The sequence below is a fragment of the Poromitra crassiceps genome (assembly GCF_964638095.1).
Source record: "Poromitra crassiceps genome assembly, chromosome: 15".
NCBI lineage: Eukaryota > Metazoa > Chordata > Actinopteri > Beryciformes > Melamphaidae > Poromitra > Poromitra crassiceps.
This window is the reverse complement of record NC_139634.1, coordinates 27,640,022-27,667,755: the sequence shown is the minus strand read 5'-3', so window position 1 is coordinate 27,667,755 and position 27,734 is coordinate 27,640,022. Positions and strand designations below refer to the sequence as shown.

Genomic DNA, 27,734 nt, shown 5'->3' with positions numbered 1-27,734 from the left:
ACAGGAAGCAATCCGTGCTGATATATCAGATCCAAGATGTGGAGAAGGCGGCTTGAATACAGAGCGGCCGGGAGAGATGGAAGACATCTGGAGCACGGGTTAGGCCTGCCTCACTGGGCTCCATGCTTCATCTCCTTTGGGGTAAAGGTCGATTCCAATTGTTTATTACTGAGATTTCCATTCAACCTGCCTCTGTTAGGAACCTTGTAGCCTTGACTTGGCTTTCAGGGACAGCCTGCAGCAGATAAATATGAGGGGTGATGATCGGGGGGCAAAACGAGTATCCGGTGCAGATATTGTGTTTTTTTGTGTGACTTGACGTCATTTTGAGTTTACATCTGTGATCGGATACATTTTTCACCTGGATTAATTTGGGTACCTCTGCTGTTTGATACAATCACTGCTGCTGTGCACACAGTCACACTATTATCAAGATGGAAATGGGAATGGAACAGCAAAAGACATGGAGGCATGGAGTTTCAAGTTGTCAACAATCTCAAACACAGCTATAACCTCATGTTGTTAGAATAGCTTGATTTGGTGATGCCGTTGTGTTGGCATGTCTTGTACCGATTATGTAGCTAAATCAATTGAAATGGCTTACGTAGCCAGCTACCAATATGAATAGCAGCCATATGAATATTATATTCTGTGTATGATGATCTGGTTTTTGCATCTGGGTTTTTGATCTCCCATCCCTCCATGCACAGCGCCTTTCATCGTCCTCCTTATATTTGAGAACACCCGACATCCAACCACAACAACACAAACAACAGGATTTTTCATCTATGATCTTTAACAAACTGAAGTTGTTTTCAACTTGAAATGAGCTTGCTACCTCCTAGTGGAAACAGCTGACTTGTATGGGTATGGGTTTTCACTTGTCTCCTAGCAACACAAAAGCATTCATATTAAACGTTCTATACTAAAGTAACCAATATATCCATACTATAATTCTGTGAGTGAATCAGTGAGTGAGTGAGTGAGTATTTTGTTCTTTGCATATCTCGAGAACTGTTTGTCAAAACTTCAACCTTTGCGGGTGTATTACTGGGATCCTACTTTAGTGCAGTGTCAAATTTGGTGCGATTTAGTCCGGCCAAAGCCGAGATATTAATGCTCTGCCCCGCTGTGTGTGCACCGCCTCTGCTGGGACGCCCCTTTCGAGCAGTCAGTGAATGCAGACAGCATTTGGCCAGGTGGAGGAAGGGTTTAGTGAAAAGGCTAGAGATTGTTCCCCCTGGCTGACATGAAGTAAACCTGGCTCTTCAGTTCCACAAGGAGGTAACTTTCACTGGCTCACCAACTTAAGCTGCTGCTGCTCTCTCCATTTCAGTTCGGTTCAGTTCAGTTAAAGGGACACCCCACCGAAAAACAACGCTGGTTTATTTTGGTCCACAACTTAACACAAATCAAATCAAACGTTTTCGGATATGTGTGACATTATGTGCAAAATAATTCAGCGTTGTTTTTTGGTGGAGTGTCCCTTTAAGTTCAGATCTTTGTTGTCCCTCACGGGGAAAATCGGTTTGCAGTAGAGGGCAAAAAATACAAACACAACATGCATGTGGACAATGGGACAGCAACATCACAAACAACCAAAGAAAAAGAATATCTTCGTTAAAAAGTAGCCTATCAGAAAGTCAGACCATTGGAGTGATAGAGATGTGTCTCTCTCTGGACAGTGCACTGCTTGTAACGCTATATAAAAAGAGATTTCTCTCTCTCTCTCTCCAATTCAAAGGAGCTCTATAATTTTGAAGTCAATTTGACAAACGGTTGTCGAGATATGTGGTTGTTGAGATATCACTCCCTCACAGACAGTGCTGGAATTATTACTGGAAATCTGTCTGCTGCATCTGTGTCTGTCTGCTTCAGAATGACTGACAGAGTCCCCCCCCCCCCCCCCCCCGCTAGTGTGTGATGCTTTAATTTAGAACCCATGGCAAATATGAACAAAACAATTTTGAGAGAGAACTAAAACTGTGGCTGTAGTCAACCAAAGAAAATGGTTTCTCCTATGGGTTTCTCCAATGTTTTTTCCTTTTAAGGTTTTTCTTGGGAGTTAGATATAAGCCTCTCATGTCTTTCCAACATGCTATTTGTGTCTTGTGCTTTTTTTCCTCATGTTTTATCTAGTTGCTTACTGTATTGCATCATATTGTTTTGTGACTGTTGATTGATTATCTAGATCTACTGTAGGTATATTATTGCTGTGATTTGAGATATGCTTGTGATCAAAATCAACTTGACTTGACCTCAAAATGAGTCACTTTGACATATTCTCATCATAATCAGCACAAATAGCATCCTGAAGGATCCTGGTTCACAGCTGGTTCTAACCTGGTTCAAGACACTTTTCAGACGCCCGACTTGAACTTCTTCTCTTCTCCTCTCTGACAGTCTCCTTGTTAAAGAGTCGTTACTGGAACTGTAAACTCACTTGGCTCTAGTCTGACACAACAGTTCCAGCACCCTCCATCTTCTAGCTTGATGGATAGAGGTTGTACTTCTTGTACAACAGTGAATTACTGAATTACACGGAAGCATTTTTAGAACATTACGTTATCTATCTCTTAAGCCAGGAGAAGGCACAGGTTTTGTCTTATCTACAGCAAAGACGATGGGATTTCAAGCAAGACGGCCCAACTTCAACTCACTTCCTGTCATTTTATCACGTGTGTGTGTGTGTGTGTGTGTGTGTGTGTGTGTGTGTGTGTGTGTGTGTGTGTGTGTGTGTGTGTGTGTGTGTGTGTGTGTGTGTGTGTGTGTGTGCGCGTGCGTGCGCCACTGTGCGTGTGTGAGAGAGACAGAGTCATGTGAGTGAGTGAGAAATTGAGCAGTAATTAATCTTAGTTTGCACTTGCAAGGCATTGAGTTTATTATCCAGGTCATCCATACTTGCTGAAATGTTATTATAAATTCTGTTCTCCTGTCCATATTCCATACTGTATATGGCTTTACACAAAATATGGAGAAACCTGCATTTACCGCATTCATTTACTGATCCATTATGTGCCAAATTTTATATTTTGCATATTTGTGGAACATTACATATCCATAACTAAATGAAAACAACCAAATCTAAAGGGAACTGTTGTACAGATGATGTATAATACATCACCAAAACTATGGGGGGGAAATAGTTTTATTTGTTTTTGTGTCTGCTGGGCCAGTGAAAATATACAAGGGGCCAGGAAAACTCATCTACTGGCCAAAAAGCTTATGTTGAACCCTGATGTCTTCTTTCATTCACCATGCATGCACTAGGGCTGTCATCGCATCACCGCGGTTATACACTCACTTCATGCCCACCGCAGACTCAAGCTGATAATCACTGCATGCAAATTAGCAATTAACGAGTAATTGATGAGAATTGCGGCTGCGCTAATGCAAGGAGCAAGCAATGCACACGAACAATAGCCTATTAACGCTGACAAAGAAGCATAAATGTCTCTCCAGTTGAATTGAAAGTGTTGGTGGGGCAGCGCCTAAAAAAAAAGTCACTGGAACAACAAAGTCGGAGAACCACAAGCGTGATTTAGTGGAAGTAAAAAGTGCTGGTATGACGAGGTGAACCATAATGCTTGCTTACCACAAATAAATCCAAGGAGGAGGAGCGTTTAGGACTGCCTTTGATCAGCGAGTGAGGAGAGCCTGACGCAGGTGCCCGGAGGGAGAGATGGAGATGAGAGAAGCTCCGCACACGCGTCTCTCCGCTGTCATGACAGTTATTGCTAAGCTGCATTGTTTTCTCATCAAGGCAATGTCGAGGAGATATTGGCTCATTTGTGTCCGCAAATGCAGATAAGAGCGTGCATGTTGTCTGTGTTTCAATAACGAATACGTCCTTGGCCAGAATGACGTGCCTGTTGAATGCCGAACAATTAAATATTCCTGCTGCAAAGTTGACCTTTTAATGAGAACATTGAAATAAAGATAGACTATAGAGCTATAAAGAATAGACTGCTAGAGGAATAAATGCATTTGAAACGTTTATTTAGGAACCAATTATTTTATAACATCTAAGTTGTTTTTTCGGTTATCGTGACGGTTTGATTGGCTCCGCTAATTTGTGCGGTATGGAAAAAAGTCAATACCGTGGCAGCCCTTAGCCCTAGCATGCACGTGCTTAACACATACTCAGAGTACATTGAACTCATTGACTCAGATCAGCAGTTCTGGAACCGAAAACTGCATTTCCTATCTCAGCGTTAATCAACTCGGAGTTCAGGGTTAGATTCAACCTGCTTTATGGGATGGACTACATTCCAAACACACATATTTTGAACGGGCACTGCACTAGTAATGTACAATTATGTATTATAATTTAAAGCACAGCTAGTTTCAGTCAGCACTGCAGCAGTCTGTTTAGGCAACTTCCAATGCCTGGTCATATGTTCTGAGTATTAGGGTTCATTGTATGGATCAAACTATGGACTATGACGTGATTGGCTCTATCCTAATAAATACTGAACATTTTATACACAGTTGAATACATTTTTAATTCAATGTTAAATGCACACAGTGATAACCAGGGATATAGTCAAGACCACAAGGTCAAGTCACATTCAAGACCAAAACCAGAGTACCGTAGGTTATTTAGTTGAGAAGATATACTTGTATATGTGGAGTCCAATCATATGATTTCGGATTATGGACTAATACGCTTACTGGATGGAGAAAATATGGCTAAGCTATTTTTACATTTCGATGTGTAGATTTTGTGTAATGAAGCCTGAGGATAGACTACTACAGTCTAACATTGTTTGACAATTCCCACTCTACCATGTAAAGTGAGGATATACACTAAATCTTTGTACCATGTGAAGTGAGAATATACAGTAAATCTTATGACTCTCCTGAACGTTTGATCTTACATTTAGAAACAGCGGAGGCTTGACATTTAGGCTTGTGTCTATTGACAATTTGAATCCAGTTCTTCATAATTAGCTGTTGGATCCACAAGTTTCAAATCCAAGAAAAAGTCACTGGTGAGATGACTAATAAAAGAAAGGTGTTTACTAAATCATGTGTGAGGGCTGAACCAAATTCACAATCTGTCATGAAATTTTGACAGCAGATGTAGCAATTAGGAGCTGGAGAAATCAGCGTGGTAGGAAAGCTCCCCTCAGTTTTAACCATGGAGCGTTCAGGAACCCAGCAGATAAAAGAGTTGTTGTTTTTTATCAAGTTTTTTCTGGATTCCAACACAACCCCCCCCAGTTTTCTCCCAATTATACTTGGCCAATTCCCTGTTAAGGTGTCCCAGTCGTTGCACCACCCCCTCTGCTGAGAGCTGTAGACTAGCACATGCTTCCTCTGATAGATGTGCAGTCGCCAGCTGCTTCTTTTCACCTGACAGCGAGGGGTTTCACCAGCAGGACATAGTGCATGGGAGGATCACGCTATTCCCTGTTCCCCTCCCCGCCGAACAGGCACCCCGACTGACCAGAGGAGGCACAAGTGCAGTGACCAGGACACAAAACCTTAATCTGGCTTCCCACCCACAGACGCAGCCAATTGTGCCTGTATGGATGCCCGGCCAAGGCGGAGGTAACATGGGGGATCAAACCTGTGACCCTCATGTTGGTAGGCAGGCAGGGAATCTACCGCTGCACTACCCGGATGCGAAAGAGTGAGGAATTCATCACATAAGCAAAATAAAAAAATGATGTAAGTGACCAGACTGAAACTGTATCAGAGCGCTGTAGATCAGCTGACGCTGGATGGGAAACGCCTGCGGTGGTGATGGGAGTTCAGTCTAGTAGAAACGGGGGCATCATAAAGATAAATCTGTCATCAAGCTGCAGCCCATTGTGCCCCTGTCTACTGTGGCACAAGCTTGGAAACATCATCCCTGTTGCTGGGTACTCCTCATCTCTGCTGGGTACTCCAGAGATGTCAAGCCTCACTCCTCATCTCTGTTGCTGGGTACTCCAGAGATGTCAAGCCTCACTCCTCATCTCTGCTGAGTACTCCAGAGATGTCAAGCCTCACTCCTCATCTCTGTTGCTGGGTACTCCAGAGATGTCAAGCCTCACTCCTCATCTCTGTTGCTGGGTACTCCAGAGATGTCAAGCCTCACTCCTCATCTCTGCTGAGTACTCCAGAGATGTCAAGCCTCACTCCTCATCTCTGCTGCTGGGTACTCCAGAGATGTCAAGCCTCACTCCTCATCTCTGCTGGGTACTCCAGAGATGTCAAGCCTCACTCCTCATCTCTGCTGGGTACTCCAGAGATGTCAAGCCTCACTCCTCATCTCTGCTGGGTACTCCAGAGATGTCAAGCCTCACTCCTCATCTCTGCTGCTGGGTACTCCAGAGATGTCAAGCCTCACTCCTCATCTCTGCTGGGTACTCCAGAGATGTCAAGCCTCACTCCTCATCTCTGCTGGGTACTCCAGAGATGCAAAGCCTCACTCCTCATCTCTGCTGGGTACTCCAGAGATGTCAAGCCTCACTCCTCATCTCTGCTGGGTACTCCAGAGATGTCAAGCCTCACTCCTCATCTCTGCTGAGTACTCCAGAGATGTCAAGCCTCACTCCTCATCTCTGCTGGGTACTCCAGAGATGTCAAGCCTCACTCCTCATCTCTGCTGGGTACTCCAGAGATGTCAAGCCTCACTCCTCATCTCTGCTGGGTACTCCAGAGATGTTTCTGCTGCTGGGTACTCCAGAGATGTCAAGCTCCACTCCCACAAGATTAAAGATTGCATTACAAATTAGAACGCATGAGCGATGGCACAGAGTTGGAAGCAGCGATTGACTTTGTGGGTTAGCATGGATTAGTCTAAATCATTAGACCCCAGGGTTCACAATGAGACGGCTAAATGTGAAGCTAATACTGCCATTAGCATTGGCTTGTGGCTAAACTAATTATTCTTTACCAAAAAACAAAAGGTAAGACTGATGAAAATATAAATATTTCAGACGGGCGGGGATTGAAAACGAGCCTAGTAAACACCACAGCAAATTCTAATGAGAACAGAAAATTAACTTCTCACCTGCTGCAACACATTTTCTTCTTCTATTCTTCCAACTGTAGATGATGTTTTTTTTAAATGATGATGATTAAATTCATAGTTAGCTTTGCAGATCAAGATAATGTGCGTCCTTCTCAGCCCGCTGAACAAGCACAATAGGAATGGTAGATAATGCTCTACAGGTAGAGGGTCATATATGCAAAAATGTACTGCTGCATGAAAAATTCATTCTCAGAAGTAATTTCAAAATCCATAAATTTTACATTTTAGCTACATAGAATATGCATGTATGTATGCCCTGTAGCTTTTTCCAACACATTAAAAACCTTTGGTACATTTTCTAGTCATTTGCCTTGCAAAAGGGTGCCTCTGTACTGAATGCTTAATTTTTATATTTCTCATTCCATCCTTGGTCCTAACTCAATGCCTCATTGTTGTTGACATAAGCTGTTCAAGTATGTCAGTATCTCAATTTTACATACTGTACAGCATCTTTGCATCAATGTGGGTTTCTAAGTATGTGTGCGAAAGAGACACACAGAGAGTGAGTTTGTTGACGATTTATTTATTTTTTGGGAGGGGGCCTACAATGTGGATGTCATTGTCATGTCCCTTCTGAGACTAAAATCAATTAGCTGAATGGACAGTGATGAATCCGTCTGTCCAGGGAAAACGTTCAACTGGATTGAATGTTCTCTCGGTCAAAACGGATGGAAATCTGACAGAGATGACAGCATCATCAGTCGTGTCCGGACAAACAGACAGCTGTCATTAAAAAGGAATTTAAATGAATGGAGACGGACAGACACAATGGATCAGCAGGTTGCCTTGCCCTTGGGTCTTCTTTATTTTTTGTCGATTTGCGTGATGTTGTCATCAGCTTAGTCTTGATGCTGGGAATCATTGGAAATGTACAATTTGTTTGATAGTTTAAGCTGTTATACTGCTCAGCTTCACAGACAAAACAAGAGCTTGAAACTAGCACTAAGCTACTTTTCACTCATTCCCCCATATGTCGAGCTATAGTTTCCCAGGTACAGTTGGAAAGGAGGAATCTCCATCTCTGTCTGTGTTTCCATAGCCAGAGGTGTCACTGTACAGGAGTGGCAGTGGTCACATCACTGAAGATAAATGTGCGTGGGTAAATTGCAGTGTGCTCCAAATCCCACTCCCCAATGAGGCTATTGATCAAAAGGGGACAGCTGCAGCCATAGGCCATCATGTACAGTACAGTGCAGTACAGTAGAGTGAAGACCAGGTCTGCATAGGTCATAAAGACAAAAAAATTACATGTCAGTGTATTACCATGAAGCGTAGATTGAAGGCCTGTCAGTGGTATGAGTCCATTTGTATGATTTGGTAGGCCATGGAGTTATGGAAAGTTGTGTTTCCTGTCAAAAAGACACACTTTCAACCACAAACTGAGTCTTTTATGGGAGTGACGTCAAGGGCAATTTCATTGGCGGGAGATTAGAGCAATGTGTGTTTTAACAGAGCAATGTGTTTTAACAGAGCAATGTGCATTGTGTCTTAACGGGCAGAGAGAGCAGTTCAATGTGTTTTAACAGGCAGAGAGAGCAGTTCAATGTGTTTTAACAGGCAGAGAGAGCAGTTCAATGTGTTTTAACAGGCAGAGAGAGCAGTTCAATGTGTTTTAACAGGCAGAGAGAGCAGTTCAATGTGTTTTAACAGGCAGAGAGAGCAGTTCAATGTGTTTTAACAGGCAGAGAGCAGTTCAATGTGTTTTAACAGGCAGAGAGACCAGTTCAATGTGTTTTAACAGGCAGAGAGAGCAGTTCAATGTGTTTTAACAGGCAGAGAGCAGTTCAATGTGTTTTAACAGGCAGAGAGAGCAGTTCAATGTGTTTTAACAGGCAGAGAGACCAGTTCAATGTGTTTTAACAGGCAGAGAGAGCAGTTCAATGTGTTTTAACAGGCAGAGAGCAGTTCAATGTGTTTTAACAGGCAGAGATACCAGTTCAATGTGTTTTAACAGGCAGAGAGCAGTTCAATGTGTTTTAACAGGCAGAGAGAGCAGTTCAATGTGTTTTAACAGGCAGAGAGCAGTTCAATGTGTTTTAACAGGCAGAGAGAGCAGTTCAATGTGTTTTAACAGGCAGAGAGCAGTTCAATGTGTTTTAACAGGCAGAGAGCAGTTCAATGTGTTTTAACAGGCAGAGAGAGCAGTTCAATGTGTTTTAACAGGCAGAGAGCAGTTCAATGTGTTTTAACAGGCAGAGAGAGCAGTTCAATGTGTTTTAACAGGCAGAGAGCAGTTCAATGTGTTTTAACAGGCAGAGAGCAGTTCAATGTGTTTTAATAGGCAGAGAGCAGTTCAATGTGTTTTAACAGGCAGAGAGCAGTTCAATGTGTTTTAACAGGCAGAGAGCAGTTCAATGTGTTTTAACAGGCAGAGAGCAGTTCAATGTGTTTTAACAGGCAGAGAGAGCAGTTCAATGTGTTTTAACAGGCAGAGAGCAGTTCAATGTGTTTTAACAGGCAGAGAGCAGTTCAATGTGTTTTAACAGGCAGAGAGACCAGTTCAATGTGTTTTAACAGGCAGAGAGCAGTTCAATGTGTTTTAACAGGCAGAGACCAGTTCAATGTGTTTTAACAGGCAGAGAGACCAGTTCAATGTGTTTTAACAGGCAGAGAGCAGTTCAATGTGTTTTAACAGGCAGAGAGCAGTTCAATGTGTTTTAACAGGCAGAGAGCAGTTCAATGTGTTTTAACAGGCAGAGAGACCAGTTCAATGTGTTTTAACAGGCAGAGAGACCAGTTCAATGTGTTTTAACAGGCAGAGAGACCAGTTCAATGTGTTTTAACAGGCAGAGAGCAGTTCAATGTGTTTTAACAGGCAGAGAGAGCAGTTCAATGTGTTTTAACAGGCAGAGAGACCAGTTCAATGTGTTTTAACAGGCAGAGAGACCAGTTCAATGTGTTTTAACAGGCAGAGAGAGCAGTTCAATGTGTTTTAACAGGCAGAGAGAGCAGTTCAATGTGTTTTAACAGGCAGAGAGCAGTTCAATGTGTTTTAACAGGCAGAGAGACCAGTTCAATGTGTTTTAACAGGCAGAGAGAGCAGTTCAATGTGTTTTAACAGGCAGAGAGCAGTTCAATGTGTTTTAACAGGCAGAGAGCAGTTCAATGTGTTTTAACAGGCAGAGAGAGCAGTTCAATGTGTTTTAACAGGCAGAGAGAGCAGTTCAATGTGTTTTAACAGGCAGAGAGCAGTTCAATGTGTTTTAACAGGCAGAGAGAGCAGTTCTGTTCAGTCTCCATTATGGTAATGCCACTAAAAACCTGGTATGTTCATGCATGGGTGTGTAATGGCACTAATTTAGCCCCAGTGCCTTCATCACAGCATCCAAGTTACGGCCATATTCCCAACTGATATGCTTTTCTCATCACCGGCTTCCTAATGAAAAGGCAATTAAAAGCATATGCAGGCATAGGCAGAACTTATGCAATTATCTAACTTATTATTATTATGATCTAACTAGATAGCGAGTTCTGCACACTGAGGCACAACAACATTTAGCTATATATACACAGTAAAATAATGGACTTTAGAACTGTACAAATACATTCAGTGAATACTAGTCAGCAACCAGTTCTGTGGTTTGTGATGAAGAGCAAGGTACGTCCAAAGGCAATCATTTAACATTGAAGTCTCTCCACATAGTTTTAATGTGAGGAGAAAATAGATGAAGAAGAGAATTTCGTAGACTGTAAGGAATGGCTGGTCTCTCCCTGTCCTTGCCTCTCTTCCCGCAGTCCATTTATGTCCTTATACATTTCAGCCATATGTACTGTGTATTCAGGATGACAGCTCCGTTGCTTTTACTGCGTATGGTTATATATTCCCTCAAACTAAATGATGCACTACACTGGAAATGGGCAACACTTTGCTACTTCTGCATGCTGCCTCTCATTCTTTACCGGAGCCTTCTGGCCACTGAAATCCAACATTGAATCGTGAAGTGAAAACGTGAAGTGACATTTCACTTTGGAAGAGCATTAGTTGACATACCTCTATGGGAGTTCATGGATCGTCAGTCACTATAATTTGCTGCTCATAGGACCACAGTTACCCACATTTTGACTTGATCATCACATCATCAGGAACTCAAAAAGAAGCATCTCCACTGGACAGTCTGTCAGCCCTCCATGCCCACACTGACCATCTGATGGTCTGTGTCACGGCACCAAGGCTCCCAGGTATCAATATTTATCATTAATGTTAGGCAGTCCAGCAATCGCGCAGTTCGTGAACATACTGTACGATGAGCTGTCCATGACTGTAAGTGGGGCAAAGCTTACCTTGTTAGCTTTCATGGATAGCCCAGCTGATGCAGCTTGTCTGACCAGCTCACTCTTGTGGTTTGTGAGCGCTCCGTCACGATGAACACACTCTCTCGTTCAGTTTTAGACATACAGGACACTAAGGCCATGTCCACACGGAGACGACTTTAGGTGTATCCGCTAAAGTTTTTTGTCATATAGCCGTTTCGTCCAGATGGAACCGCGTTCTGGGACTATACGTTCTGGCCGTATACGCTAATTTTTCAAAACGGGTCCCAGAGTGATTAAATCTGAAGACGCCACCCTTGCATTTCCGTGTTTACAACCCATACGCATCTTTCCTGAAACGATGACGCCCCACCTCTCTCCACCAGCAACAATAACAATCATGGCAGTAGCGTTCGTGCTACAGCAGTGGGGATCTTGCAGCAAAATATAATGCTCCTCTATTACCACCGTCAGCAACAAGTGGACACGGAGAACAGCGTGTAGCCTACAACATCCTCAGGGCTCCACACAGCTGACTCTACCCATCCACCCCTCCCCTCCCTTCATCGGATATTTCCCAGAAGGCTTAGCGGCGGCTACATTTTTACAATAACACAAACAAAATCAGGCTTAACGTGTTAGATAGAAATTATATTTATTTTTAATACAACATGCAATTCTGGAATATTTTAATATTGGACAAAATGAAATGAAATGAAATCTAAACCCTGAGTGTAACCAACATACTCTCTTGCCCTATATATAGCCCTCGTAAATACAACGTGAATAGGGAAGTGAGAGGTTTGAGGAACACGCGGTTGCACTGTGATGTCTGTGATATCCGCTCGTGTCCACTCCGACTTTTTCCAATAAAAACACATTTATGCCATGAGTTTATATAATGTATATTTATGTTGCATCATTTAGCCTGTGCTGTGATGTGCAGGAGCGGCCAATACGCTGGGATGTGTTTGCAACATGTCTAAAGATCATGGAAGTGGATGATATCAGGAATGTCACCGATAGTTAACGTTCTATATTGTAGGCTACAGGGAGACCATCAGCCCTGCTGAACAGCTCTGCATTTGCCTGTATACTGTAGGTTTCATCATTTTATTCATCGACATGGCAAACCTCCCCGCAAAGCCAAGGGTTTAAGCTGCTGCTACAGTGAGATACACATTATAGACTGTGCGCCCCTAGAGGTTGTATGCCATTATTGACGAGATTGTCTTTCTCTGTTATTCTACAGCGGTTTCAGTGGTTTCATGTGGATACACACATTTCTTGAAACGTTTCCATGTTTATGGAAAACTTTTCTGAAACGAAAAAAAAAAAGATAGCTTCCGTCTCCGTGTGGACATGGCCTAACAAGAGGCGGACTTAACATCAAAACAAACAACGTCTACAAAAAGATACAATGTAACAAGCTTAATGCTTGTATCGAAGTCAGAGGGGAGAGGGTGAACTCTGACCCGGAAGCCTCTATAAGGGCTCCAGTGTCGTGTCAATGAACATGGGCTTCGCCCACTTTTGATTGACAGCCAGCATTACCAATCCTTGAGCGATGTGACAGTCTGTCAGTCACATGCAGTAGCTTGCATTGTCTTCAAATTGCAAACTAGAAATGCTATCCCACAGTACATGAGGGTTGCTGTTGCTGTTCATGTTCATGTTTGCTTTTTAGAATGTTGGAAAAGAGTGTGTGCGCAGTCTAAAATCATAGTTTAATCAAAATGCAAAGGCAACAATTGGCTGCTTTGGAACCTCTGCTGTAGGTAGGCCATCAAGCACAGTGTGATTCCAGTTTGAGCTGGCTGATAGCTAGCTATAGCACTAACATTGTGTCAGTGATAGGCAGAGGCAGGATATTCGCCAATGCTAGCACATGATTGGGTGTTTATAGGCAAAGTTGTCCATAATTTGATGGACTTTTCCATGTGACAAATGAAGAAACAAGGCTACCATGGTCAACACTGCTTCCCTGAAAATGTATGCTGGTCAAGTGTGCACATGATAGGAATGACCTTACTTTGACTAAAAGTTATAGCTGGCTGAAAATGTTACCAGGGTGGATTGAATAAACCATTGATGACAAGCTTAAATTGCCTGTGTTGTCTTCAGACGGTGGTTTCCGATTTGCTGACGCAGCAAAAAGCAATTGACAGTGTTTTCCTCTCATACCTGAGACTGTCAGCAGACTACACTGCCTTGACTTACTATGAGTAAAGGAGGAGCAATCAGCATACAAACTATTGTGGTCATTTTAATAGTCCTGTCCATCACAAAATTCAATATTGAATGTTTAATTTAATTGTTCAGAAATTTCCAGTTTAAAATTGAATAAAAATAGAAATTAATGTTTTCTAAAAACAAAGAAGATGGCATACTGAACTTTTGCAGACAGACTCTCATCTTCACCAAAATGAATTCTCAGCAGTTATGATGCAATTCTCCTACCTTTTCATAAAACCACTTTTTTTGTAGCCTAGCAAAAAATAAATAAATATATATATATATATATATATATATATATATATATATATATATATATATATATATATATATATATATCTTTGCAATTGCATTTCAGCTGGGGAAATACACAGCTTTTTCTTTTCTGTGCAGGACTGGGAGATACAAGATTAACAACATTGCTTTCATTTTTCTTTTGGTGCAAGCCAAATAAAACTACTGTAAAACAAGATTCTGACGAAGTGACTAGTTACCACAAATTGCTCAAATAAAGAAGAAGAACGAGGGAAAGAAAGAATATGTATTCTTGACATCAGTCTGGCACGGATGCTCCGATGAAAGAGATGTAGGGGCAGGCAAAAGGTCAAACTCATTAAATGTCGCCAGCTAGCATCTTAATAATAATTGAATTCTTCAGACAAAGAACATGTGCATTTGGAAGGTTTTTGAGAAGCCACCACATTTGCTGTGTTATATGTTATAGCCAATAGATATACAGTAGCCTAATTTAGAGTGTTGTGTGCATAAACTGAAAGTGCTTAACATCTGTTTTCTTTCATTATGTGTGTATGCAAATCTCCAAATGGCAATATAAAACTAATAAATTTGAAAACGTTATTCATTTGACATATTGACAGCCCATGTTTCTTTTTAACTGGTTTCTTATTGCATCTTAAAACCTCTGTCAGGCGTCACAATCGCTGACACAACTGCAAAATCTTCCGGCGGATATTTGTGTGACAAAAAAATATATAAATCTTTTGACAAGCTTGCATGTAAATAGCTTTACTGCTGATTTTTGTCGGTTTGTGTCTCTCTTCAACTTTAAGTCTCGGGGACATAAAATGGCCAGAGGACTCGAGCGCCGTTGTAGCCAGTGAGGAGTCCTATTAGAAATGCATGAAGGCTGATGGGAGAGGTGATGGAGGCCCCCGAGGGTGGAGGCACAGAACCCTCCCACAGGTTAGAGATTCAGCTGTGAACCTCACCACAGAGTGCAATAGCTTATCGTGCGTTCCTTTATCACAAAATAACTGGGATGTGGAGGCTAAATGACATCACATCCGTTTTGTTAGCGTTCCATTTGCAGAAAACTTGAGCTGGGAAGTTCGCTGTTCATTGGCCAGTCCAGTCGCTAGCCAGGCTAGCCATTGTTAGCAATAACAATTGACAACATGGCATTTCGTGGCATTTTGCGCATACAAACACTGCAGCCTCATGTCCACACAGATAGAAGTTAGGCAGTGCTGTGTGTACAGCTGATTTAATGAGACACAAACAAAACAAAAGTGCTAAACAATATTACTACGATTACTACTACTGTTGTTGCGCGGCGCAGCCATCTTGGATTTTTGAGGTTGGGGCTGCTGAGGCTCCTACGAGTTTGGAATGGGAAATACCAGCTCTGATGACGTCACCGCCCAGCTCATGACCTTTGAAGTCGTAAGATTACCAGTCCCCAGTTATAAAGGAATGCACGATTACTACAGTGTACATGCCCTATGAAAAAGTGAATTGCAGACAGGTAAAGAAAGAAAGAAAAATCAATGTAATGCAGAATAGCATGAAAAAATGCTTTTTGTCAGTATGAAGAAATGTCATCGGTAAAGTTCTTTGAAAGGCTGACAAGCTTTCACAGTTAAATTGCTTCCAACAATGGTAGCAGCGCCATAAAAGCCATTTTAACAGCTGAGGAACCTCCTACTGAGCTGTTTCTTCAATGTTTATTAGCAGCAGCAAGCAGAAATGACTCAAGCACAGTCAGCTGCACAGATCCAAGCTGTATTTCAGCACAATCTGCTCTGGAAGTGTATGTCTTGGCTAATAGCTTTGGCTTCAGAACATTGACTCTTTGATGTATAGGGGGGGAAAGAGAGGTGTCTTATGGGCCTGGCTTACAGTCTTGACAAGACTGGACTGATCGTTTTCTGACTGTTGTGATTGTGAACCATTTTGCGATTTTCCTGACAGGAATGTCATATAATGGACACCCTCCTGAGAATTGATGTTAGGTTTTCATCAGTCATCTGCGAGCCCTGTCAGAAAGCATCCAGAAATCTCTGCCAACATGTGCAATTGTATTAGAGGAGACCCATTTTTCTTCTGTCGTTATTTGTTGAGGACTAAATAGATTACTGTCACAGCCGTTTGCTTTTTGAATGCTTGTGGGCAAAATACCGTAAGTAAATAATCCACCGTTCAGAGAAACTCAGACTTGAACAACAGAGGATATTTACTCTTGTGCTTTGGTCTCTTTTCAAACAGGCACACAACCCACAAAGACAACCAGGGGCTTGCTTAAAGTTATACATTACTTGCTGTATGTGTAGGAGTCTGACCATCTATCCATCTCCGTGTGTGTGTGTGTGTGTGTAAATGGTAAATGGCCTGCATTTATATAGCGCTTTTATCCAAAGCGCTTTACAATCAGTAGATAGTCTACATTCACCCATTCATACACCGATGGCGGCAGGCTGCCACACAGGGTGCCTACACACCATCGGGAGCAAGGAGGGTTAAGTGTCTTGCCCAAGGACACAGCGACAGCAGCTGGGAGGGAGCGGGGATCGAACCGCCAACCCTTGCGTCATTGGCCGACCCGCTCTACCTCCTGAGCTAAAGCCGCCCCATGTGTGTGTGTGTGTGTGTGCATGAGAGAAAGAAAAAAGCTAGAGAGAGAGAGAAGGATGAACAGGGGTCAGGGGTATCAGTACATCAGCAAAACTATAGAGTACAGCCAGGAGCAGTGGACTGAAGTTAGAGGAGTGTTGAGTGTAAGAAAGAGTGAAATATTCTGAGTATGAGTGTCTATGGGTACATTATGTGAGTATGATGTTAAAGATGCATGTTCTGTGCCTCCATGCATGTTAAGAAGTGGCTCATGAGTTCAACATGGCACAGTGGTGTGGCCATAATTCATACTGTAGGGCTTTGCCACTGGCACCTTTGGCCACGCCAAGCCATGCCATACCGCATCGATTTCTGTAGCCATTAATTTTTTGTGTGCTGAGCCGCGCTCGAGATGGACCTACTCTGAGGCCAAAGCGCACCGGACCCGCCTTCAAGCGGACTGCCCAACCGTGGACAACCCATGATGACCCCCCTTCCCCCCCCCCTCAGCTGTGCTGCGAGCACAGCGATGTGAAACTCATGTGTCTCTGTGCTGCAGAGTGGAGAGAACAGAGAGAAAGCCGGTTTTAAAAGCGCCTCTTGTGTTTTAGCTCTCAGTACTTCCAACTGAATCTCTGTGGTTTGAGGTTTAGTTTAGCTCCTGTGTTTCGCTTTGTAACTGCTTTATTTGACCCTTTCCTCATCGCTCGGACCCGTGTCAAGTTACTGCCGAGCTGATGAAAGCATTTCCTGCTGCGACTTCTTTGTACTAAAATCTCTCCACTGACCAACTAACGGGAGTTATCTATTTTATTTTTTCGTTTTATTTTGAAGGACTTAAGAGGAAATGCAATGTTTATCCACCGTTTCAGCTGTGACTTTCGACACAGCCATATCGGCCGTGCGGAGCGAGACCAGCTTTTTGTATGGAAAAAGGCCATCAGCTTTATGGCACCACGCCCCACCACCCACATCGCCCTAACCACAACCCCCACCCCTCAAATCTCGACACATGGGCAAAATGCGGCCCCAGGGCCGGACCTGGCCCCTGGACCTTCTCAATCCGGCCCCCGAGTTCCTCAAAGAAAAACAAAACAACACAACTGCCAAAAACTCAATAAAAGGCAGAAATATGTTAATAAATCTCATCTGCTACAGCCATTGGATTTGTATCACTATTATATCGGGAGATTAACAAGAAATTACCAATCACGATGGGAGAGAGGGTTAAGTGTTGGCAGGTATGATGTCCAATGTGTGGCCCTTTGCTTACTTGATGTAAGTCAGTATGGGAAAAAAATGTTGCCCACCCCTGGTCTACACCTTCCTGTCCCTAGCTGGCCCCCTTTCCCTCGCCCCCCCGCCCTTCCTTGCACCCACCCCCCATCCACCTAGCCACTCCCTTCACCCACCCCTCCAATCCCAACTCTACCACCTTCCTATCCCTATCCCCTTTTCCTTTGCCCCCCTCCCCCCTTCCACCACCCATATCCCCCTATCAATCAATCAATCAATCAATTTAATATTTACATAGCGCCAAATCATAACAATAGTTATCTCAAGGCCACTCCCCAAAGTCACCCCTCGAATCCCGACTCTCTACCACTTTCCTATCCCTAGCTACGGCCCCCTACTGTGTGACTTAATGTAACATTTAAATGGCAAGATGTGTGTATCTATGCCACTGTAATACGCAACAGCGTATTAAACCATATCTTCATAAATATAACTTGGTGAAGAAGTCCCACGGATTCCCATTCATCACCATGGTATAATTTCCAAACTCTTTCCATAGACAATTAGAGAAGGCAGATGATCTCAGGGGATCAGCACAACTCCATCCTTGAAGTGTTTAAAACTCTTCCATCCTGTAATCCTTGAGGATGTGGTCGATATCAGCGCTTTTCAAAGTGTGAGGCGCGCCTCCCCTCCCCTGGGGGGTGCCAGAGAACTCGAGGGGAAGCACGGCTTGAGGGGGGGGATCAGAGAGAAGAAAAGAGATTAAAAAAACTGATTAGCCAACTTCAGCTATGCGTGCCATGGGGCAAAATGCCAATGAAGCGATATTTAGTATCTACAGTGAGAGAGGAGACGACGTCCGGTGAGAGCAGAAAACGGAAGTATGACGCCGATTATTTAAAGTTTGGATTTTCATCGATTGGTCCCGACGAGGCTCCCCTGCCAGGCTATAAAAGTGTTGGTGTTCATCCCCTTCAGCTCAACATACCTGTGTGAGTGAGGCTTTTCCACATTGACCATGATTAAAAGCAAGTAGCGGTCAAGGCTACACTACAGGTAGAGAGGATCATCTGCATTTATTCCTTTCTCCAGTGTGCCCCCGCATCACCCGTCTATCTGCATCAAAGACACAGACTCATAATAATAATAATAATAATAATTGATTGGATTTATATAGCGCCTTTCAAGACACTCAAAGCGCTTCACATATCAGGGGAGGGAAATGGGAGGGAACTCAACTCATCCACCACCGATGTGTAGCACCCACCTGGGTGATGCACGGCAGCCAGTTTGCGCCAGAACGCTCACCACACATCAGCTATCACAGTGGAGAGTTGAGGGCTGAATGTGCCAGTTCAGTAACGAGGGATTCATTCCCACTAAAGTAGGGGTGAGCACATTAAAGAGGCACAACTGATCCAATTATTGCAGCGAGCACATAATGTAAAGGATTTATGCACAGTGTTGAGACAGTGATATGAAAAGCAGTGCATGGTGCGCAGCGATGATTTCGTTTTGGCGAGACTGTTTTCAGTTGACTTATTGGACTGCAGGGTTACATTATTGTCCCACAATTTAAGCATGAACGTGTTGAAAAGTCCTTCAGAGTGGATAAAGACATTTAAAATGTTTAAAAGAAGATGTTTGGGCAAAAAAAGGATAAAGATCTTAAAGAATAAGGATAAAGATGTTTACAGCTAACTTGTTTTTATGCCTGAGTGGAACATACAACAATAATAGTAATAATAGCAATAATAATTAGGGGGAGGGGGGGGCAGCTGTGTATTTATGTTCTCTGAGGGGAGGCTCACTCTCCCACACTTTGAAAAGCCCTGGTCTATATCTATATGTGGCTGCTTTACATACAGCAGGATGTGACACTCATGAGAACGTACTGTAGTAGGGCTTCAGTAAAGCTCTGCCTTGGGGCAGGGATTGGAATCACCATCTGTACTTTGCAGAGGTCCGGATCTTGACGGATTGTGAACTATTAACAATGGCATCAAAAGCATGTGGTGCAATCAGCTGTGCTACAGCAGGGGCCAGTCAGAGAACCGATCCATCACCCTGCCGTGCAGTGATGGGCAGGCTCCATAGGCTTGAAGAGGGCTTGAGAGTTTCTTTCTGTCACCCTCTCCCTATCTCTCTCTCTCTCTCCCCCTCTCTCCCTCCTTCTCCATGCCCTGTTGGTTATGCCTGTCAATGGCTGCCTGAGCCTCTCTGGAGCTGCTTTGAACACCTTCCTCCCTGGTGTGACATTTCAGTAGCATTTCAGAAAGAAAAGGTGCGGAGTGCTCTGAAATTCAACCAGGTGGAACACAAAAAAACACAAAAGTACAGTAACACAAAAGTCCCAAAAAAGAAGAAAGGTCCAAGGCACTCTTCCGGTAAAAAGTTTCAAAGCCTTTTATTCAGATGACTATTGGTGAAATTGGTAAAACCATAGACAGTGCGAGTGCATGTTTAAAAATAGAGCTGGGTTACAACAACCCACGCGTACGCTGTACTGTAGCTGTAGCGGGCCCAAACAGCCTCCTTCCGTCGGGGTGCGAAGAATTCAGCGAGTTGCAATTGAGCCATCAATCTGTCTTGCCTTCCACCTGCTGAGCCACAAGCAGAAGGCAACAGGGGGGAGGAACACGTTTACCTTTTGTTTGTCTCCTGCCTCTCTGTACACAAGAGGTGGTTGGAGCACAGTGATTGTGCTCTAACAAGCACAATCACTCTCACACATGATGGGAAATAGATGAGCTTTTAGTCACCAGCTGAGGCAAGACCGTTCCATCCTCATTTTTCACTCTCATTTCCTCATCCACCGCTGGGTGTTTTTTTGCTGATGACTGACTTGCTCTCTTTCACCACCCCTACACCTCTCTCTCCCTCTCTCTCTCACACACACACACACACACACACACACACACACACACACACACACACACACACACACACACACACATACACACACACACACTGCTCCGCTGCTCTGTATTCTTCATTCTCTTCATATTGGTTCTCTCTCTCTCTCTCTCTCTCTCTCTCTCTCTCTCTCTCTCTCTCTCTCTCTCTCTCTTTCTCCCTCCCTGATGTCAGACAGAGCTCCTGTAAGGAGGAGATAAAGCCCCCCAGCAGGGCAGGACCGCAGCTGTCGCCTTCTGACTTCCTGGACAAGCTCATGGGAAGAACGTCAGGATATGACGCCCGCATCAGACCCAACTTCAAAGGTAGTGTATGCCGAGGGAGGCCATTGCAGTAGCCCTCTGGAGAATCACTTTGAATGTCACAGACATGTATGGAAATGAAGAGGCATTGGTTTCTCTAAAAACAAGCACTGGTGCATCTGTGCTGTGATTGTGAAGGCTAAATAGTTAGTTAGCTCGCACATAATGTGTATTTATGTTCATTTAATCATCCAAAATAATGCAGACAGATAAAAAAAAACAGGAGATAATAGTATTTTCAGACGGCAGCTTGTCTCATGAAATGCGATCTGATGGGAATGTGATCTAAATTCTGTTGTTTTCTTTTCCTTCAGGCCCACCTGTGAATGTCACCTGCAATATTTTCATCAACAGCTTTGGGTCCATCACAGAAACTACCATGGTAAGAACTTCCTGTAATTTTGAAATTAGGTTTCTTTCATCTAAACATCATTATCATTCAAGTTTGTTTATTTATAGCCCTTTTGCACAAGCATGTCTCAGAGGACTTTAAACAGATTGTGTCTAGCTAGATCTACCTAAACACAATCAAAGAACCAAGTTGAACAGATTTATATAGGACAAGCATAGCGAAAAACAAAGGTAGAACAGATTTTAGCCAGGTAAACAATCTAGGTATTCTACATCCTATCCTACCCAGCACCTCCAGCCTTAAATGCACACAAGGAAAAATTCCCAAGAAAAACGTTAAAGAGAGAGGCAGCATGCGGGTGAAAGGTGACTAAGGTCGGCGTTAAAAGTTCAGAGAGACGAGGGTCAGACAAGGCCAGCGCCAACTGTCCGAGCCGGTGCTGGTGACAGCAAGAAGACTGCCAAGGAATCTGAGAAAGGATGGAGAAAACCAGCCACACACACACACTCACTCACTCACACACACACACACACACACACACACACTCACTCACTCACACACACACACACACACACACACACACACACACACACACACATACACACACACACACACACACACACACACACACTCACTCACTCACTCACTCACTCACTCACACACACTCTCACACACTCACACACACACACACACACACACACACACACACACACACACACACACACACACACACAGAGCTGTGCAGAAGCAGCACAAACCCCAGACGTTCATTCATCATTACATTTAATCATCTTGTTCCGAGACATTTTTGTGAGAAGATATGATTGTAGCTTTTCCCATCATTTATAAATGAAGTCTCCAAAAACACTCCCGCCGTCATCTTTCCGACTTCTTTGTTAATCCACTCAGTGCCGGGACCGTTCCCTCGTTTCTGTTTTCTGGAGCATATCAGCGCAACCTTCCGAGACCAATGGGCCCCTGACACACAGATAATGAACTGTCCACTCTGCAATTAAAATGAAAAATTGAGAAAATGAGTGAAAAGGGGGGAAGTGAAAGAGGAATAGAGGAGAAGGGGGGGAATGGCTGCCCTGAAGTCTGCCTTAGCAGGGCTGCTGGGTCAGCACAGCACCGCAGTGAACTGTTAAAGGGTGTCCAGAGGGCCAGCCCTCCAGTCACTTCAGCCCAGAGAAACACAACACTAATGATGTCATTGTAAGCTTTAGTCAAGCATGCTTTTTGTTGTGATAAATGTGGGGAACATGGCCTAGATTTGTTATTTCAGATATAGAAATATAGAAACATAAATGTGAAGTAATTGCACAGTTACAAATGTATTCAAATTACTTTTCTTCAGCCGTTGGCCTGGCTTAGTGGCCGTTCACACCATATACGCCGAAGCAACGCTCAACCTAAGCTCAAATAATTTGTATTATTTTTGCCTATATGATTGTCTTGCTTGTAAATGTATAATGTTTAATGTTCTATGTGGACCCCAGGAAGAGTAGCTTATGCAAAGCATAAGCTAATGGGGATCCTAATAAATCAAATCAAATCAAATCAACCTACGCTGAACCCACAAGTTTCATTTAGGCATCCTCACGCCTTGCTCAAGCGATCGTTCAGGATTCAGTCCTATTTTCCAAGCGTGACGCGTGAAGCTTGAAGCTGCCATGCATGAAGTGAATGGAGGGGGGAGGGGGCCGGTGGAGCAGCTCCGAGCCCGGTGCTGAGGAAAGGAGAGTGTCTGGTGTGAACGGTTAGACTGAGGAAAGGAGAGTGTCTGGTGTGAACGGTTAGACTGAGGAAAGGAGAGTGTCTGGTGTGAACGGTTAGACTGAGGAAAGGAGAGTGCCTGGTGTGAACGGTTAGGCGTGAGCTCACATTCAGCGTGAGTCAAGCATCAGTTCTGCCTATGGTGTGAACAAAGGCTTATTGTTTCTCATTGTTTCTGTGTTTTGTACGCCATTATACACTGGCCAGACATAGTAAATGATAGTGAAACCTACCAGTCCAAAAGAAAGAGCCGCTGTACAAAAAAGGGCTCATGTCTGCATCGCTCATCATCGAAGAAGATGATGATGTTCACTCTAGTTTGAGCTCAGAGACATGTCATTTGAAGTCTAAGTGGTTGCCAAGACTTAAGGTCCTTACACACCGAGCACGTTTTTTTCGTGCGATTAATTTGCACGTCAATAATATTTTCCGAACCTATATCAGTCAATGCAACCGTGCATACCGACGGCGAAGTTTCGCTGAGCGTTATTGCAGTGTTTATTTTTTCGAACCACGTTCGATTTTTCAGAAATTCGCTTCCGACGTGTACACATCTGTGGCTGTGATTGACAGGTGGGTCAAAACTCGCATCGCAATTTCGTGCCGTATATTCGCATCGCTCTTGATGTGTAAGGACCTTTCGGATGAAGATGACATGTCATACAGGCGTATGGTATGCCGAAGCAACGCTCAAGCAACGCTGAAGTCACAAGCTTCATTTCGGCATGGCTGCGTGCGTGCCACGCTCAAGCCACGCTGAAGCTGCGCTGAAACGATCGTTCAGGATTCAGTTCTATTTTCCAAGCGTGAAGCTGCCAGGCATGAAGTCAATGGAAGTTGTGGGTGGGGTCAAGGCGCTGAGGAAAAGAGAGTGCTTCTTGTGTGACCAGTTTAGCATGAGCTCAGCTTCAGCGTGGCTTCAGCTTCAGCTCTGCTTCTGATAAGCGTCTGGTGTGAACAAACGCTTAGGTTATACTCACTAAGGGTGTACTTACCATAATCATAAGCATACCATACCGAACCATAATCAGTTTATGACCCACAGCATGCGATACATAGGTTTGTCACAGCATACTATATCTGCTCAGAAGAATACCAGACTACTAAACTACCACCCCTGTTGTGTTGTGATGTACTTTCCACTAACTACCACGAGTCCTTCCACAGGACTACAGGCTCAATGTGTTTCTACGGCAAAAATGGAATGACCCTCGTCTGGCATACAGCGAATACCCAGATGACTCCCTCGACCTGGACCCCTCCATGTTGGACTCAATCTGGAAACCTGACCTCTTCTTCGCAAACGAGAAAGGAGCCAACTTCCACGAGGTCACCACTGACAACAAGCTGCTACGAATCTTCAAAGATGGCAGTGTTCTGTACAGCATCAGGTAATGTAATGGCAATTCTCACAAAATCAAGGGGGCGGAGCCACTGAGTGTCGTCATGGCTCGTTAGAGAATTGCATCAGGGATTAAAGAGTTTAGTCGTAAAACACAAAAGCAGCTGCAATGACAAGTGGAAGTCATTCATAAATTTGCCATGGCACTGATTAATCTGATGTAATCACATTACTGTGATTACTGTAATCTGAATAGTGATGCGTGCGTTGCATGTTAAACATGTGTTCCACTGATTTGAGAGTGTGAAACAAAGACAGAGTTCTTGCTTGATGTGCTAGAAGAGAAGAGATGCTGTCGAGGGGTGAGAACCATCTGGGCCTAAGTATCATCTTGAGTTGAAAATGAGTTATATATGACTTTCTTGGATGACTTTCTTGCAATTAAAAATAGATAAAAACACATTTTCTTAAGTGAATGTGAAAATATTGTTTGTTAAGTATATTGTCATCCACATGTTTATGACATTTTCATATTAAAGATTGAATTTAATAAACAGTCAGGACCAATTTAAATGTCACTTACACCCCTCTGGTTCTCACCCCTCGCTTTGAACATTTCACATGGTCCTAAATGAACTGTCACACCCTGATGCCATATAACATAGTTTGTTAAAACATTTTTAATTAAAAAACAAGAAACATCAGTAATATTTGAACTAAAACCACTGAGTAACAGATTTTTTTGTGCTTTTATAAAGAATTTAAAACATTTAAAGTGGTCTATTCCAAAGCATCATATTATATATTTGTTTTATGTTTTATATTTTGTGTAACCTAACAGCTGTATTCTATAGTCTGTATTCTGTACCCTGTTTTTATATTTGCCTTATAACATCTAGGGACAAACATTGCAAACTAGCTTAGGCTATAAATGTCAGGATATATAACAAAGACTGTTTCCTGGGAATGCTCTATGTTTATGTATCTGTCCCTATAGAAATAAACTTTTCAATCAATCAATCATATATCCCTTTCCACAAATATACCTGAAGATCTTTTGAATATAGCCCAAAAAAATGGAGGCTCCAGTCTGTAAATGGTTCAAATGGTGGACACCTTTTGCACCAAAACAAATGAGCGAGTGGGGTCCTAGGCCAGCACTGTATACTAGCATTGATAATAGTCCCTCAAACATGGATTGAGGGGATCGTTACAATTTCAGTGGTTTTTTCCAATATCTTCCAATGCTAATCATATTGATTACTATTGCTTTATCAGACGTACTGAAAGTGACAGAAGACTTAGGAAAGAGAGGGGACATGCAGCATTTCATATTCAAGTCAGTTGTCCTCAAACCTGCAACACATTGCAGATCATCGCCTAATTCTGCTGCGTTTTTTCTTCTTCTTCTTCTTCTTGTTTCCAATTTGCTTAGTAACAATGATTTCTAATCCTGGATCAAACGTCACCGTGTGCCGTAACACAACGGGGAATCAGTCATCATCGCATTCACTATATTGGGTTGCTGAAAAAGAAACATTGTGTCATCATAACACAGTAGCAAGTGGGTGCCTGTATGCCTATAGCGCTGGTGGCCCTTGTCTTGCCTCCTCCGGGGCAATGCATTACAGCAGGTAATTACAGCGCTCTCTTCTACCCAGACTCCCTAATAGCTCCCGCTCTTCTCTGAGGCTTCTTGAAGGCTTAATGCATCAGCAGCGCAATAAATAAACGTAGGGATGTCTTCACCAATTACTTTACCATTACTGTGGCGCTATGTCATCAAACGGCACAGGAACTCACTGTACGCTTTCCCGTCTCCCTTTTTCTCATAAAAGGGGAAAAACTCCGGTTGTTGAATATGTTTACAATGGCATTGCACACTGTGAAATAGAAATGCTGTCGCATGCGAGTTGAGAATCACAGCTCTATTCTGATCATTTCTTTTGCTGTTCTTTTCATCTAAGCGGTTTGTTTACCTCTACTGTAATTTCTCCTTGTGTTTAGTTATTTTTCCTTCAGCCCTTTTGTGCCTGTTGTTGCCTTCACCTATGGCTACCCTTCTGTCTTTCAATCTGTTTCTCTATCTCAGGCTGACTCTTATCCTGTCCTGCCCTATGGACTTGAAGAATTTTCCAATGGACATTCAGACCTGTACCATGCAGCTTGAGAGCTGTGAGTCTTTTCCTCCTCTTCCTTTTCTCTTTCTACTCCTTTTTTAATCTCCCGCTCTGTCCTTCTTTCCTCCCTTGCATGTTTTATAAACCGTGCCATATTCCAAGAGATAGACGCTGAAGTGTACTGTATAACAACTAGAAAGTTGTGACATCGCTGAGGTTATATTCTCAAAGCCCATACATTTTTTAGCAACACACGTCTGGCCTCCCTCCCAGATAGGAGTAGGAATAAGTTGGGAAGGCTCCATTCTCAGTTTCCTAGGCTGATCCCAGGGGGGTGATGTAGGCGAGGTGTGACGCAGCAGAAGCGTAAACAACTATGGCAGCGAACAGAGTATGGCAGCGGTAGCTGTGTTGATGAAGCATCAGTTATTTCAGAATTCAAGGGCGTAAAAGCCGATCGGAGGAACAGATCTGTAAATCTGCAAAAATCACTGCCATCTCTCAGATATCATCCATGGAACCTGTCAAGAATTTTTCGGTAGCCCGGAATCTGGTTGCCGAAGGAGGAACATGCACTCATCTACACTGTGTCAAGAGAATGTGATTGGGGTCGCTCTGTCTGGATGAAGTTCATGACGTCGTATATAAATAGCAAATATTGCTCTCATCTGCTAAGATACTTAATATTGTTTATCAGCTAACCTGGCGGCACACTGTGTCTACGTCATATGACACATTATTATGATTGGTTTGAAAATTTAAGCACGTCTCCTATTGCCCACTATATGAAGCCTGCTGCTGTGTCAATTTGACAAGTGCTTTTATTTAGAGCGGGGATTAGACTAGCTATTATTATTAGATTAGTGAACCTATAGGCTAATTAAGCTCACGTTATCCTGGCTTGCAGATATCATTCCGTGTTTACACTGCTGGGAATAATTGAAATCAAGTAGCCATTGCACCAGCAGGCTTACATTCTGCCAGACTCTTGTTACATTCAGGACAATCCTTGTGGAGACATGTTTTAAGTTGGGTTCTGAGCTGTTTTCCCTTCACTATTAATCTAGATTGTTGAGCCGTGCATGCGTGCGTCACGGTGCGTGCTTACCCTGCTAGCTGGGCGCTTCTCGCCCATCAGTATGAGCGAGAAGAGCCCAGCTAGCAGGGTAACGTGCGTGTGACAACATTGAGAATGTGATTGCTGACATCAAGTTGGCCAGTCATTCATGTATTGTGGTGTCACAGAAGAAAAACAAAAAGCTTTCAGTGATACATTATGTACATATGTATAATATGTATATCGCTTCTGCATTGTGTAATTCCT

The 27,734-nt window shown here is 43.2% G+C and overlaps 1 protein-coding gene across 1 annotated transcript in view; it reads left to right on the top strand.

Annotated features, from left to right (window-relative positions):
* glra4a (glycine receptor, alpha 4a) overlaps positions 1-27,734 on the top strand; it is a gene marked incomplete at both ends in the record, with an annotated part of 63,596 nt that overhangs the window by 19,507 nt on the left and 16,355 nt on the right. The window contains 4 exons of the mRNA XM_083652440.1: positions 20,693-20,823; positions 21,135-21,202; positions 24,116-24,339; positions 26,383-26,465. Of these exons, the coding sequence (XP_083508566.1) occupies positions 20,693-20,823; positions 21,135-21,202; positions 24,116-24,339; positions 26,383-26,465 (506 nt within the window). The remainder of the gene's footprint in view (positions 1-20,692; positions 20,824-21,134; positions 21,203-24,115; positions 24,340-26,382; positions 26,466-27,734) is intronic.